Source organism: Sardina pilchardus, chromosome 2 (genome assembly GCF_963854185.1).
Source record: "Sardina pilchardus chromosome 2, fSarPil1.1, whole genome shotgun sequence".
Taxonomy (NCBI): Eukaryota; Metazoa; Chordata; class Actinopteri; order Clupeiformes; family Clupeidae; genus Sardina; species Sardina pilchardus.
The window spans coordinates 26,323,378-26,340,073 of record NC_084995.1 but is presented as its reverse complement, the minus strand read 5'-3'; the positions used below and the strand labels follow the sequence as shown (position 1 = coordinate 26,340,073).

General features: G+C 45.4%; 1 protein-coding gene across 2 annotated transcripts; it reads left to right on the top strand.

Annotated features, from left to right (window-relative positions):
• The first annotated feature begins 2,288 nt into the window (after positions 1-2,288).
• Positions 2,289-16,651, top strand: lonrf1 (LON peptidase N-terminal domain and ring finger 1). Of its 2 annotated transcripts, none has more exons than XM_062523611.1 (12): positions 2,289-3,051; positions 4,759-4,874; positions 5,521-5,643; positions 7,600-7,839; positions 8,811-9,027; positions 9,698-9,800; positions 9,909-10,023; positions 10,927-11,048; positions 11,270-11,428; positions 11,755-11,917; positions 12,358-12,510; positions 14,418-16,651. In XM_062523611.1, exons 1-12 carry the CDS (start codon positions 2,427-2,429, stop codon positions 14,574-14,576), a joined length of 2,295 nt encoding a protein of 764 aa, XP_062379595.1. In that variant the 5' UTR covers positions 2,289-2,426; the 3' UTR covers positions 14,577-16,651. The 2 variants fall into 2 exon arrangements, with proteins under 2 accessions (XP_062379595.1, XP_062379587.1); XM_062523603.1 differs by having other exon boundaries at positions 8,808-9,027.
• The last annotated feature ends 45 nt before the right edge of the window (positions 16,652-16,696 follow it).

Genomic DNA, 16,696 nt, shown 5'->3' with positions numbered 1-16,696 from the left:
CCTTTATTCGACGTTGACATGGTCATACTGTGTCAAAACATGAACAGATTATGTTATAACTTGCTTGTACCTCTTTAAAGTGTGTTTTCCACTGCTGCTGCTTCAGATTTCTCTACTGTGATTTCCACGAGTTTAAAAATACTCCCTCCCCTTCTGCTATAGAGCCAAGATGGCGTCCGTTGAGTGTGAAAAGTGTCCATCTTTCCACACTCAGCTTTTTGGCCGTTATGAATGCACCATCCGGGGACTTGCAGTGAGTGCCCTTCGTGTCGTTCGAAGTTTCAGTGTGAATGCCCTCACACACTCAAATTAAATATTGTAAGTGCAGAAGTACGCGATTTGAGACAGTGATTTAGCCAAAATATGGCTTACATACGTGAGGCCATCAACATGTCTGCCACGTCCCAGAATGCAACGCGGTGCCCAAGACGTGCTTGGTAGGCCTATATGGACATCCTGTTGCATTGAAACTACAGTACTTTGGCTGCCTGGCACCATTCTTGATTAGCTGTCAATCACTAGCTTTCCTTTTCTTTCTGTGTATGTCACCACATTTATGAGGTAGCCTGTCCTGATTGGCTCTTGTGGAAGCCCTTATATATTGTAGACCCGAAGCCTATGTTGTGTTCTGTTCAACTCTGTTGTCATTGATGTCCATCCATTTATATTGGTTTATAAGCACATATGCCTTGAGCTTTTAAATATTGGAGGTAATAAACTTGGAATGTTTTTATTGGAGACTTTCTCTAAGCTGGACACCTTTTTCAAAAAAGTATAATAAAATATGTATTTTCTATCAGTCTCAAACTGTTTCCTGTATGCTTTGGTATCAGGCTCTTAGCTGTAGGTCACACCAAAAAAAAAATGGAATACAATAATGAAGCTGTTCAGACCTTCTCCAGGAGTTTTGGAGAATATGTGTGCTGTCAGGTCTGGAACGTCGGGGGTTGTGTGCAGCCTGAATGTCTGCTGACGGGTAGGCCTACGGGATGCTTGAATTTCACATTTTTTGCTTAATCTCTGGTTGTGTAGACCAGACCATTCATATTTGGATGGCTGTAAGATGGTTGTATGATGTGTAGTAGCCTACGTATCTATTTATGTTGCCATAGCTATAGCCTACCTTATCTAACAGAGCAGGATAATATAGCTGGGAGTTATCGCTGTGTCTGACAATAGTGCTAGAAAACAGGAGTGCCTATAGGCTGCAGAGCTCCTCCTACATCTTTAGTGTGTATTATATTTTAGCCTACTCCTCAATCGGTCAGTCTGCCTTTTCATGAGCATGACTTTCTGTTTGTCAGTGCACTGACCCGCCAGCCCAAAGATGCAGGGTGTTATTTCAGCTCCGCTTGTTTTTCCACTATTGAAAGTGAAACGGCCATCATTCAGAATACATAGGCTATAGCCAAACCATTCCAATGACTCTGAAGCTGTTCAGTTATGGTAAATTAAAGGCATAGTTAGGTATTTTACACCTAAAGCCTATAAGCTAAAAAAAAACAAAAAAAAAAAAAACAGCATAGTTCTCCATACAGTAGTCTATAGGCTAGAATTAGGCCTATGAAGAGGTAGTAGAACACAGAGAGAGTGGGAGGGAAGAGTTTGATAAGTGTATCGGTAAGGCCTGTGAGGCTGCCAGAAGAGCTAGGAGAGGAGATTGAAAGAGTGTGTCAATTAAGAATTTTTCTAAGGTTGAGCCCCTGCCCTGGTGGAGTTTGGCAGATTATTCCACCATTGGGAGACCACAGATGAAAAAAACCTGGATTGCCAAATAGGGTCGGCAGTGCCAGATGCATGCATGGCGTGGCATGTAGGGCGGCCTACCATAACCATAACCATAGCTGGTTTTGGGCCTGCCGTGTTATGTCTTATAATCCATGGAAAAAATGAATATGATTCAAGTTTTGGAGCCGGAGGTGGGCGAGACTGTTAAACTATGGGCGGGGAAAATGTCATTGCCGGCAAATTACCTTGGAACGCTATGATCTATCAGCTGCTGATGTAACCATTTTGTAACACTTTATTGATCATTTAAGAATCACGAACAGCGAAACGCAGGTTATTAAAACACACACTGGAAACAAATTAAACCTAAACGAAAGTGATTTTTATATTCTGTTGAAGTTAATTTCTCAGTTCTTCTCCCGAATCGCACTGATACCTTTGCTGGTACGCACTGTTATTCTTCCGGAGTTGTAGTTATGAAACTTCAGAACACAGGTTTTGTAACCAAGCCTCTCTGCCCAATCGGAGTGCGCCTTTTTTGTTCACGTGACCACGCTTTATGTAACAACGTGTGGACTAGAGAGCTTCGGCAGGAATTCCAACTGGCTCATATGCTGTATTGTACATAGATGGCTAAACAATTTGTAAATAACAAAATAGAATAGCTGGCATTAGACTCTGTATGCCACCGCTGAACAATGTCTCTTCAGGCTCCCGAAGAAGAAGATCCGTTGAAGGAGAAAGGGGGATTTTTCATAGCGCCCGAAAGCGACTTCGATTGGGACGACGAAGAGGACCATGTAGATCACCAGAGACTAATTTTATTAAAAGCTGATGCGTTGGCGTCAGAAAACCGTCTTAAAGAAGCCATCGATTTATTTTCTATGGCTTTGAGGTATGGTTCTGTACGACCAGATCAACTCACTACCTTGGTGGAGTGCATTCTGCGGAACTTCAAGAAAAAGGTTGAAGAGGAAACGCCTTCGGTTTTGACAAACGCTCATCGGACAGGTGCCGGGGATGATATCTTCAACTGCCCAGGATGTCACAGATTTCTTGGCGAACCTGTCACAGTCATCTGTGGGCATTCTTACTGTAGGAGATGTTTAGAAGGTGGCATTTTCTCTAAATGTAAGGTGTGCAACGAGGACTTAGGGATAAGGCCAGGACTGTTCCGAACTAATGTGATTCTCTACGGAGTTATGGAAAAGTGTTTCCCCGATGAAATGAAAAGGTCGAAAACGATAGCTGAGACTGATTGTTTAATCAGCTCGAGACATTTTGAAGAGGGCCTTGCATTAGCTAACAGTCTAATAAATACGGGTAAGTGACAGTAAGTTATTGCTTTGTTGTCTGTTTTTCACTTCAGGATAATGTCAGACTCACACTTCATCAGCTAGATGTAGGCTACCGTTAGCCCTGGTATTATGAAATTATGTACAGTTAGTTATATTTTTTTCATGCTAGAAAATACGCATTCACAGGGAGTTTAGGCCTGAGTTCTACGGACCAACATGTCTTGTAGCCTTCTTGAGGCTAACATATTTTTGCTTATCATGTAACCTTATTACAAAACCGACGCAAAGAGCATGCGCAGCAGCGAATCGTTGTGTAAGGGAGGTCGTGACATAGTGCAACATGTTTTGTAACCTAGACAGCAATAGAAAAATGTGTGCTACACAGCATGACTTAACTAGTGTTAACCTACCTTTGTAGACTAATGATTCAGTGACTTTACATCTAAATTAACTCAAGGCTCACACTTTACCTCTAGGCTAAACAGCTCATGCTAAGCTAACGTTATCATCAGTATCCTCAGCCTCCAACAGCCAAAACCAAGACAAACAATGGGAGACTTTACGTTATTTATCTGGCACGCTGAATGGTAGAAATCCACCATGTGAATAGGTTTATCGGCAAACCTTTGTCAAACGACTAGGATTTGGAAGGCTAAAAAACATGTACTGAGTGGCTAACATATAGGCATTTAAACCTGTGTTACATCATGGTAATGCACTCTGAAATTAGACTGACATGATTCAGTTCATGGTTCGGACATAGCTGTACAGGTATTTGGGTCAGACACAGGTCTGACGACAGGACAGTCAAGGTGCACACTCATAGGGTGACCTATATTTGAGTGACATAACAGTTGAAGTGTGTACTGTAGCTACTGAGGCAGCATGTGTCCTGGGCAGATGGACACTGTGCAGGAGAAGAATGCTCAGTCTGTTAGCGAAATGCAATTGTGGTTTGATGATTTTTGAAGTATTTCTACTTTTAAACCAGAATAACCTGCAAGGGTCTGTGGTGGTCATGTCTCAAGTGTACTGTGTCTCACAGTTAGGCCTAGGTACATCTGTCAAATATAGTGGTGTGTTATAACCACCACATCTGCCCTCACCCAGTGTCGTAACAAAGCTTTGGAATGCAGGGCTGTGGCCAAAATTTTCTTGATTTTTGAATACATTATCTCGGAGTTACAAGCAGAAGACCATATTTGCAGTGAAAATCAAGTGGTGAAGGAACAATTATGCAGACAGTCCTTTAGAAAATATCACATATCATAGTGCATTCCTGCTGTTATCTAGGACTCTCTGAACTATCTGATGAATAGCATACAGTATTTGTCTATAGTATTGTGATGTTTTGCTGACTTAACTTCCTGAACTGACTGAAGGACGGCTATGTAACATAAATGGCATGTGCCTGTAGAGTATTGCAAAGCGATATGAAGACAGGCACGGCTTAACACACACAACTGCAATTTTCTTTTCAATCATGAGTACAGTCAAGCAAGGTGACTGAAACAATATTCTTTTTTTTATTATTATTATTGTTTTTATTTGTTACGGCAATAGCCATGATAGCAGTTGTTTTACAAAAAAAAAAAAAAAAGGATTTTAATCACACGATTTGACAAATACTAAGTAATGATAAGTGTATTAACCTATTACAGAAAAAGAGAATGGCCTACAATTCTAAATGGACAAGTTTTAAGTCTCTCTTTCTCTCTCTCTCTCTACCTAGACCCTGGTGATGTGCGTGTTCGTGCATCCCGTGCTGAGGCGTTGATGGGGCTGGGACAGCATCCGAAGGCCCTGGAAGAACTGGACTTCTGCTTGACCTCTGCCCCGTCACCCGAGGTAGGTTAACCAAATGAAGCCTCTGACAGTGTTCTCACTGATGGAGTTTTCTCAAGCCTGCTAGCATGTACTGGATGGAGAGCAAAGGCTGAACTGGTGTGGTTGAGGCCAGGATTAGGTGTGTATCTCCTATATGGGTCAGCAGGTCATTTTCGAGGAACCCTCTATCCAATGGGGATTTCTCTGTTAGAGCCGTCATCGTCTTTGCCAGTATTTTTATCACTGTCAAGCAGTTGTAGCAGTCAGTTAAATTTATCTTTGTGTAAGCTAATTAGCTCAGGGTAGAGGCCCACATACTGTTAATCTTAAGTATAGTATTGCAGTATTTTGTTTTTCTATATACATATTCATTTCAAAAGACTTTTGTCACCAGGTGAACATTGTATTTGCCTGATACATCATGTAGTTATTATTAGATAAGTTTGGAATGAGTAATAAAAGGGGTTAGTAGTAAATGGCCAACATGTGTTGATGTATGATTATTCTCAAGATTCACAATGCAAATGAATGTGCAGTCACATACAGTATAGTGTATTTAGCCAGGCTGGTTATCCAAGTCTTGAATCAGTATTCTGAAGCCCGCATTAGCTTGTTCAGATCTGCATGTTTTGTTCAGAGCAACTTATGTCGCTTTCTCTCCCTCCAGGGCTACTACCGTAAAGCCAAGGTCTTGCAAGAGATGGGTGAGGTTGATGAATCACTTCAAGTCTTCCTGCACTGCCTGGCTTTGGATGAAAGCTTCTGTCAAGCCAAGCGTGAAGTAGAACTGGTAAGACACTGCTTCATGGTTGGCTTTGCTTTTGAAAGGCCCTTGACTCGTTGTTATGTTTACCAGGCCATGGTGCTTAAGTTGTTTCGTGAGAACCTAATCATATGTCAAATAAAGTCTGAATGCCTCCCACCACCATCCTGTCCCCATTGTTATCTGGCGGCCAACCTTGGAAATATTGGCTACACCTTGTGGGCAAGCCTTGGCACATGTGTGGTGCATGCACACACTCCTCCCCTGCTCCTCAATGCAGTGAGAAACAACCAATGCCGACCATAAATAACATGGCGTTGGGGGTTGATGAACGAGAGTGATGAGATGGATATTGGGTGAGATGGGTTACTATTGTGGTTGTACAGTGTGATCTACGTAATCGGTACCTGATGGCTTGTCCTCCATCATGTTATTCAGATTATAGACTGTAGAGTTACAGAGACATACATGTATCCTGTCAGAAATGATGTTTTCAAGTTCCACAGCACAGTTTCACATGCTAGGTAATGGCTGTTAGTGTTCAAGCCAGCATGCGAGTGTTTTTTATCAGATTATACAAGTTGTCTCTGCTGGGTCAAGCCTTGTGACTTTCTAAGTAATGACATTAACTCAAGTGGAGAACTCGGGCTATTGCATAAAAATGGGCCCTTGTTTTCTCTAGTTTGTGTGTGTCTTTGTTTACTTGTTTATGATTCTGTCCATGACGCCCCCATTCCCTCCTTCATTCCTTTGAAGAGTAGAAAACATCCTCTTGCCGTGATTTGGACCGAGTGTTTGTTGAACGCTTATGCAGGGAAAGGGAGATACAGGAATTTGGGAGAGGAGGGAGTGAGGGAGTGAGAGAGTGGGGAGAAGATTGAGCAAGTTGTGGAGAGATATCAAGAGGAAGGAAGACAGGAAATGGGCAGTAGAATTTGAGTGTGTTGTTATGGCACAGTTCAGTGCCTGGACACCAGGTCCTGTTGTGGCTGGCTGCTGGCTGGCTGGATGAGCTCACAGTCACAAAACTCTCTAGATAAAACATACCAAGCAAAAGAACATGCACATTATCCGTAATGTTACTAAGCTCATAGTCAATTAACAAGAACCCATATTTTCACATCGCATTGGGAGATCCAGCTATTGCACCCTACATTAAAACAATGTACTGTATGGCCATTAGTCCTTTTGCCTGCAAACTGTTTTCACTTCAGCATGTTTGCTGACCTTTCCACTTGGTTCCTTTAAAGCTTGTTTCACTAATGCAATCTGCAATGTTTTGGAAGCCTTCAAGGCTAGTTAGCTGAGTTAGAGAATGGTCTCTGTGCCAGGTGCACCCATAGTTATCACTGATGAATACGGTCAACGCTGAGTTTCCCATAACATCTTGGCAGTCTTGTGTACAGCAGTTGTCATAGTCATGGGGATGATGGTGTCTGAAGTGCACTGAATAACACCATGAGACATGGGTGCGCTCACTTACGTTGCTGACAAATCTTCTGTTTCTGACATACAGTTGTAGTAGGTTGAGATTAGGGCAGAAACAGGATCCCACAGAAAACTGTTAAGACAAGAATGCAACAAAATGGTTTAAGGGTATAAATCAGTTGAACAGGAGTCTGTTGGCCACTGTCCCGTCTCAGAGCCACAGTGGAGCTGTGGGGTGATGATGGCTTTTCTCAGGCGCCCGCTGGGTTTGCGCAGTCTTGGCACAGTCCAGTTTCCAGAATCCACACCCTCCCCCATCCCCCAATGCTGTTAGCCTGTCCTTTCCTCACCTCGCCCTGACTGACAGACACCTGTGCAGTGCAGCTGTCCAGCTCTGGTTCTCCCGGGTGAAGGCCTATCACTGAATGTGTCTGTGTCAAAACGTCCTGCTTTTTCTGTAGTTCTCCTCTTCTGATCATGCATTGGCTCTAACAACATATCTCTCAACCTTCTCTCTCTCTATCTCTCTCTCTCTTTCTCTGCATTCCCTTATAGATCCTCCTTAGCCTGCTGTCTCCGGCCTGTGACAATGTGAAGGTTGGCCTGCGAGACACGGCCCATAACACCTCCCCACATCTGCGCAGCAAGACCCAGGTGTCGGACCTCTCCCAGGAGAAGAGCCGCCCCCATGCTCCACCGCAGCAGCAGCAGCAGCAGCAGCAGGTCCCCTTCTCCCCCCAGCGCCAGGCACCTCTCCGGGCAGCCTCTGCTCACCCGTATCCAGGCCCTCCTGAGGTACGCTCCAGCAGCAGCCAGGCCAAACAGAGCTGTGGACACAGCAACGCTGTGAAGCAGCCAGCTGCACTTATAAACCCACAGAATGCATACAGGGATTTCCTGTGTATTAGCCGCATTCTGTATAAGCCGCAGGAGAGTGTTTTATGTACTGTATGTTGAAATAAACAGAACCATATTAATACCATATCAGTCGCCCCCGTGAATCAGCCTCATAGCTGAAGAACTTTTTGCAAAATCATTGTATAGGCTGCGGCTAATAGTTGGGAAATTACGGTTGCTACGGTGAAGATGGTGCAGATGGATTGCAAACTTAGTGAAATTATGTGCTTTAAAAGCAATCTTTTGAAACAACTCTGCCAACTGATGGGGAAAGCGTAGAGTAAAGTAAGAGACTGTCCAAGTTGCAGTGGCTCATCACGTGTGAGCGCGTGACTGGCCGCTCTCTCTGCTGGTCACAGTTAGCTGCCTTGGCAGAGAGGCGCCCTTTCATCCCGTAGATTGTGTGCTTTTGATGCCAGCGATTGTGCTGCTGTGTGGATGGACACACTATCCGTTATTCATTATGGTCCTTATCTATCTATCTGTTCTTCATATGGTCCCGATCCTCTTAATGCTTTATGTATTATCTATCTATCTATTATTCATATGGTCCCCAGCTCCTCTTTATGCTTTATGTATTAGCTATCTATCTACCTATCTATGTAGAGTCACATGCTACAGTATACTCATGATTTGAAAAATGCAGCTGGCTTTTGTTCCATGTTAAAGCATCCATTTGTTTTGCTCCTGAGTGCTGCCCTTAAGTAGCAGAGTTCTATGAGAGGCCTGTGCACTTCTGATGTTGGCACACTTTGTTTGGGCCATCAGAGAATGTCCATCTTTGGTCAGCTTGATTTCGATGCGCGGTAGCCTGATATCTCACTGTGGTTCTCTTCTCTCCCTCCTCCTCCTCTTGGCGCGGTCAGAAGGCGGGTCGGTCGGAGAGTCTGGAGCGCTCAGGCCTGAGCCGAGCTCACTCGCTCCGCAACCACGGCGGGGTCGGCGAGGAGGGCCTGAAGCGTGTGTACTCCGCGCCCCAGCTGGGTGACCAGGAAAAGGCCTTGCTGCTCAAGAGGAAGTTGTCATCGACAGGAGCCGGATCGTCTGTTGTCTATAGCGGACCCAACAAGCATAAAAAGCAAGGAGGTAAGAGGTGACAGTGGGGCAGGAGTAATGCTGCTGTAGTGCTACAGTGACAGTCTTATAGAGAGGCTTAGCTAATATATAACATAGTTATTGCATGGACCTTTACACTACCACTGTTTTAAACGGCAATGATACTGTACTTTGTGTATGGTGCGAGAAAGTACATGACCTATTGATTCACTCTTAGAATAGATTTAGGGACACATTTACTTAAAAGGTATTGGCTACAACTAGTGAGTATTCGTATGTGTAAATCTCTCCCTAAGAATGGTTATTTTCTGCTGGTCTAGTTGGATTTTAGTTCCATTTTTGCCTAGTTGAATTGGGAGAAGAAGCATCCTTGTGTCAATTAATCTCCACTTTTGGTGGCGTCAGCTTAACACAGTGCAGCCTCAGCTTTAACCTGCAGCTGGCCGAATGCATCTAATGGATGAGTGACTAAAAGCATGTCTGTTGTTTCTGTCCTCCTTCTTGCCTCTCCTCTCCTCCTCTCCTCCTCCTGCCCTGTCCTGTGCTCTCCTCTCCTCTCCTCTCCTCTCCTCTCCTCTCCTCTCCTCTCCTCTCCTCTCCTTTCCTCTCCTCTCCTCTCCTCTCCTCTCCTCTCCTCTCCTCTCCTCACCTCTCCTGTCCTCCTCCTGCTCTGTCCTGTGCTCTCCTTCTTTTGTTCCAGTGACCGCTAGTGCTCGTGGTGGCAGAGCCTCTCCTACCTCCCACAGGATTCTGGGCAGGGACTTGCTGGACCCCAATGACCTTGAGTGCTCCCTCTGTATACGGTGAGAACAATATCAAAAGGACTTATTTCAGTTGACACCTTAGCCACAACAAATGGCAAAAAAAAAGCTTCTTCCATTCATTATGTGTTGTTGTGATTTTCATTCCAGATTGTTCTATGAGCCAGTGACGACCCCCTGCGGCCACACGTTCTGTAAAAGCTGTCTGGAGCGCTGCCTGGACCACACCCCGCAGTGCCCACTCTGCAAAGAGAGCCTGAAAGAGGTAGGAGCTCGTTACCTGGACACGGCCGTCACCACCACCTGACCCTGAGCTGGCTCTTATCTGAGCTCGTTCCACCCGGTAGAGAAGTAGCTGAAGGGGTTGTTCTTTAATTCGGTTTTTAAGTGATGATGTAATAATGGGATAATAAATAGTTTTCCGGGTCCAACAGCTTTCAAACTCACATGTTATTCTCCATAGACAGTAAAATAAACTATTATTTTCCGCTATTCTTCTGACTAGCCTTAAAGAAAAATGTCATCTTATACGGACTTGTTGCCTCAACCTAATCAAATCTATATTTTTCGCGGAAGCCTGGACGTTACCCATTCATATATCATCTGGCTGCATAGCTACAGTGATTACTTTGTTAAAGTTTAGCGATTTTGTTTTAAAACCGCCCAACGATTTTTTTTGTGAATCAGAAAAAGAGGTGTGATATTATGAATGAATGGCGTTTTGGGTGCCAGATATTTCCGTGTCAGTGAGACGTACTGTAGGCAGACTGAACGGCTGGTGGAATTATTCCTGGGGCAAAGCTCCTGCACTTGGCCCACTGTGCTGTTACTCAACTGTGTGCGCACACTTATGTAATCGCTAAGGCCCTGGTGCTATGCTAAGTCTAGGCCACCCCTACCATGACTGGGTCAATGGCTGTATTTTTCTCGTCATCTCACTCTTACGTCACACCTGATCTCGTTCTCTCTAATTCCTCTTGTGACGGAGTGACGTGGTTATGGTTCAGTATGCTCGCTGACTGTTATATCAGCGTGCCTTGCTGTGGGGCATTAGGGTCAAGGGGCAGGTTTAGGACCCGGTTTCAGGTCTGGGTGGGATGACTGCTCTCTCCCTTCTTCTCACGTCACTCTTTCTCTCTATCTTTCTCTCTCTCTCTCTGTTCCCTAGTATCTTGCCGCCAGGAAATACAACGTTGCAAGAGTCCTGGACAGTGTGATAAAGGAGCACCTATCAGAGGAGCACTCGGAGAGGGAGAAGGTCCACGTGGAGGAGACCAAAGAGCTGTCTGAGTGAGTACAGGCCGCGCGTCAGCTGCATACATCTTCACTATCCAATGATGATAAAGGCAAAAAGGCCAAAAATATATACTTTAAGAACAATGAGTAAAATGTAGTAAAATGATATAGTAGTTTGGAGGGTCCTCCAAATACCCATTTACTCCTGTATTCATCTCTGACGGTCTGCCTACTGTCGCAGTGATACTGAAATGTTTATTGTCTCTCTCCTCCAGCCTGACGAAGAATGTGCCCATCTTTGTTTGCACCATGGCCTATCCCACAGTGCCTTGCCCACTGCACGTCTTCGAGCCGCGCTACCGCCTCATGATCCGCCGCTGCATGGAGACGGGCACACGCCAGTTCGGCATGTGCATCAACGACTCCCAGAAGGGGTGAGGATGGCACCTTGGCACCTTGGCACCCCCTAAACCCAGCCCCTCAGACAGACATTTTTGATGTTTGTCTGACACGGTCCACCTCAGACACTACTAGTATGACCTCCCTGCCACTAGGACTCAGCTGTACTAGAGGGGTAGCATCGTGTCTTAGCAGAAAAACAATCAAATCCCAAGGTCCTGTAGGCCCTTAATCACTGATACAGTATAGATGTAGTATGCAGACATGTAGCTAACTGTTCTTTGTTGGCAACTGTGGAGAGGGACAACCATGGTCAGTAGCTCGGACACCCCACTAACCACGACGCCCCTGTGTCTCTCAGGTTTGTGGACTACGGCTGCATGCTGTTGATCCGGAGTGTCCACTTCCTTCCTGACGGACGGTCGGTGGTGGACACCATCGGGGGGAAGCGCTTCCGCGTGCTCTCCCGCAGCATGAAGGACGGATACTGCATTGCTGACATACAGTACTTAGAGGACACCAAGGTGAGCAGAACAGGCATATACTGTAACTGATGATCACGATAATAACAGTAATAACTAGAAAAGCACTCAGAGAGCGCAGACCTCCGCCAAGCGAAAACATAACCGCCTCCCGGATCCAGACGGTGATACGGATCGCTCCCATTTTAATCGTTTCTTCCTTGGGTCATATCAGACCTTTCCTGAAAATTTCATTGAAATCCATCCATAACTTTTTGAGTTATCTTGCTAACAAATAGACAAACAAACAAACAAACAAACAAACAAACCCCCATGAAAACATAGCCTCCTTGGCGGAGGTAATAACAACAATATTGTTCAACATTCTTGGATATATTACCATGGTCATATACAATTATCATGATGAATAACTAGTACGTAACTATATTGTCATTGTATTAGTATTGAATTGTGTGTGTGTTGTGTGTGTGTGTGTTTGTCAGGTGAGTGATGGCGAGGAGCTGCTCAAGCTGCAGGAGCTGCATGATCAAGTGTATGAGCAGGCCTGCACCTGGTTCCAGAACCTCAAAACCAGATTCCGCAACCAGATTCTACAGCACTTTGGCCCAATGCCTGAGAGAGAAGCAGACATCCAGGTAAGGGACATTCAACTGTCTGGTTTTCTACCTTTGGTTGCTCAGTTAAAAAAAAGTTACATGTTATCAGCACTGGAGGTCATTGTGAATATACAGTACGTATGTATCCACCCAACGTGGGGAAAGGGTGTTAGCTGAATACATGAGTGGCTAAGTATGCTCAATTTTAGCTTTAGGAAGGACTTGATGGCTCATTAGTGCAGATGTACCAAATAACCGATAAGGGCACTGACCTCAGCACAGGTCATCATCAAGTGTCTCGACCCCCGGCCCTGGCTGATCTCCGATCAGTGGCTCCTGAGATGGGTTAATCCCGCCCTCCCGTTTGCTCGTTCGAGTGAACTCATTTCCATAGCAGAGCAGGGATTGGGTCCAAGTCAGGCATGAGAGAGGGAGGGGAGGGGAGGGGAGGGGAGGGGCGGGGAGGGGCGTGTGAGAGTATGGACTTCCACACCAGAAGTAGGACAGAGGGTGCCATGAGGACAATCACGTAACACTGGTAGAATGCTCTTATGTCACAAGGTTGTCCTGAAGTGTGTTATAGTGTGTACTGTGTACACACACACACACACACACACACACAGTCACACACACACACACACACACACACACACGCACACACGCACACACACACACACACACACACACACACACACACACACACACACACACACACACACACACACACACACACACACACACACACACACACATAGTCTCACACACACACACAGATACACACAGTCACAGTCACACACACACAGTCACACACACACACACACACACACACACACACACACACACACAGACACACACACACACACACACACACACACACACACACACACACACACACACACACTCAGTCACACAAACACAAACATCTCTCTTGATCACAGACTCCTTTTGCCTGCCCTATACTGTATGTGTGTTGGTGTACTGTGTGCTCCGTGTGGTCTACATGGCCCCACATGGTGCTAGATTCCCCAGTGTGGCCCAGAGGGCTCCATAGTGGAAGTTGCGTCATGTGGATAATGAGGGTGTTCCGTAGTGCAGTGGGTGAAGAGATTAAGCGTTTATAGAACAGCATCACCTCGGAGCGGGGGGGCCTGAGCTCTAATCTCAGCTGACGCGTTAAGGAAGTGACGATGCCCGTGTTTGTGTTGGGTTGGATTTGGTGTTTGTTTTTGTTTTGCCTTAGTCTTGTTTGTGCAAACACTGTGCTATAATTACAGGAGTTCATATGGACCACTGTCTTTTCACTAGTGTAGTGGTTTGCCTAGTTGCAGGGATTATCTGTTATCTGTGGCGCTACAGTAGACCGCTCACTTTTCTTCTGTCTCAGCCTCTGTTTGGGTGATGTCTGCTTGATGGCTTTGCTGTTTTTGGAGGGCTTAGTTTGCCTTCCGCTCTGACTGCAAGGAATACTGCATTGCACTGCACTCCGCTGAGGGCAGAAGATGGCCTGCATGAAATATTTGATGTTAAAAATGGAATCACCTGAAAGTAGCTAAACAGTAGCCTCTCTCTCATCTCACCTTGGCCTGTCTAGTCATAAATTAAAGGAGAAGTCTGGAAAGTTTTCAGCTAGATCTCCCGTTTTCTCGAGGTCACCGAGTACTGTCAGCAAGAAACGTTAGTACGTTAGTACGAAACAAAACAAACAAAAGCAGTCGGTTTTGCCGAGCTCGAGTTGCTACAGCCAGCAGCTAAGGCAGACAGGCAGCTACAGTGCTACACTCTGTGGGCGTGTACAAGACCTCCAGAAATGGAGATCTACGGCAAAACTCCGTGATTTTGAAGTGCGGGCGGTGTCTATTATTCTGTCTCTTTAAGGATGGTAAAAAACACCTCCCTTTAACACACTCTCTCTCTCTCTCTCTCTCCCTCTCTCTCTGTCTCTGCAGGCCACTCCTAACGGGCCGGCGTGTTGTTGGTGGCTGCTGGCGGTGCTGCCCGTTGACCCGCGCTACCAGCTGTCGGTGCTGTCCATGCCCACGCTGCGCGAGCGCCTGCTCAAGATCCAGCACATCCTCACCTACCTGCAGAGCATCCCCAACGAATAGAGCTTCCAGACGCCGCCACACACACACGCACACGCAAACACACACACACACACACACACACACACACACATACACGCATGCACGCACGCGAAGAGACACTTCTCAGCGCCAGACAGCCAACTTGTGCCCGTCCGTCTGGCCTGTCTTGGCACGGTCCGATGTCTGGGGATGATGGAGTGATGGCAGATGACCTCCTTGCAGCAGCGGCAGACGCCTGGGCATACAGTAGATACTGAGACACTACCAGCACTACTCAACACTTACCCAACGCACACCATCTTCTGACGTCTCCCTCATGCTGACTATGCTTTCCTGACCTCTCCCTTCTCACCCCCCCCCCCTCTCTCTCTCTCTCTCTCTCTCTCTCTCTCTCTCTCTCTCTCTCTCTCTCTCTCTCTCTCTCTCTCTCTCTCTCTCTCGCTCTATCCCCACCTCTGATCAGTCCACACACAGATATTTCTCTTTTGGACTGTCCGTGCATCTGCATCAGTGGCAGAACATTCATGCCAGCACAAGGACTCTGTCTAATCATGTCCACTTGACCGTCTAGGAGTGAGGTTTTCTGTCATGGCCCATGGTGGGCCAAGCAACAGCAAGGCATGCTGGTCTTCGTAGTCTCAATTTCAGAGACTTACCTATGCGTGTGAGGGTGTGAGCCCAGATGTGTGCCTGTGTTATTTTAAGGGTAGATCAAGTCTCAGAATATCCTGAATGCTGAGGGAATGCTCAAATCCCATACTTCCTTTTAATTGGATGGGCGAGAAAGTAAAGCAAATCCATATACTTTCTTTTTTAAAACGTGGTGGGGGAAAGAAAACAAGAAACAAAGTGCCGGTTTACAAAACGAAAAAGAACGCAACTTTTTACGAATCTTAATCTTCCAAGCATCAGGCCTCCTCTGTCACTAAGTTTATTACGTCGAGTACGCACAAAGCGGCCACCCCATAGCGACGGGTCGGCCACAAATCCACGTCTTTGTTGACAGAGAGAAACAAAGTGTGATTTTGGGGAGGGGGGAGGGTACATTTGACCCGTGAATTTATCTGTTTGTATTTTATCTGTTCGCTCCAAGCATATTGATCATATTAAAAATAAATAAATAAATAAATGAAAACCTCAAACACGCACAGTGCACCTGCATCCACCTGATTAGCTGGGATGAGCAGAAGGAGATATTGCTAGTGGCGCTCTAGTCTCTGGAACCAACTGGGACAAAAATGGCGCCTCAAAATCCACGCCTCTGCCACTCAGCCGAGGCAGGGGGGTCATAGTTCGATAGATAAATATTATTTATAATGTTGTGGTGGCGGAGGAGCGAGAGTGTTGGAGGGTGGGGGTGATTGACTCTGAACGCTTGGGTGTATGCAGGAAGCTCAGCTTCAGCTGAGTTGTAAAGGATACATTGTTCTTCGATTCACAAAACTTCCTGAGAAAAATGTGTTGTCCTTCTAAGCCAAACGTCCTAGTACCTGGTCAGTCCATTGTCAAACAAAAAAAATCTGTTTTGTTTTTCTTTGCCAGGCAGATGGTGGGAGATATATCTGTATTATGACCATGTGTTTGTGTCGGACTTGAGCCAGGGGGGGGGGCAACATGCAGTGTTTTGATGGGCTCGCAAAAACAAATTAACTAATCTTTTATCATCTGGAGTCTTGTTTGTCTGACGACCCAGTGGGACACCTAACATTTTTGCCTTACATCACACTTGCATTCTGCCACTTTGGCGCAGTGCAGCAACATCCCTCAACCTTTTTTCTGTTCCGTTTTTGCATTCCTTTTGCTGGAGTTAATCATTCTGGTGTAATTTTACTTCCAGTCGCCATCTTGTGGCCAAATCAGTGTGTACAGAACATTGAAGGAAAAAAAAATGAGAAACAGAAATAAAAAATAAACAATTGTCCAGTAAACTGCTCTGTTGTATTTAAATCATTTGTGTAAAGTAGTAAAGAAGAGATTGTTTTGTTTGTTTTTGTTGTTTTCTCTTTTTTAAAAAACCCCACAAATATCTCTCATTTTTCTGCTTGCATATTTAAGTTATCAATTTTCATTAATAAAAGCTATTTTTTCACCATGTCCTCAGAGCTGTCTTTCAGTGCGTCTACCGGTACTACGATATGAGC

Coding starts and splice junctions, on each gene's coding strand:
- lonrf1 (XM_062523603.1), top strand. CDS start 2,427: ATGTCTCTTCAGGCTCCCGAAGAAGAAGATCCGTTGAAGGAGAAAGGG. Junction 9,801..9,908: donor GAGTGCTCCCTCTGTATACG/GTGAGAACAATA, acceptor TTTTCATTCCAG/ATTGTTCTATGAGCCAGTGA. Junction 11,429..11,754: donor ATCAACGACTCCCAGAAGGG/GTGAGGATGGCA, acceptor TGTGTCTCTCAG/GTTTGTGGACTACGGCTGCA.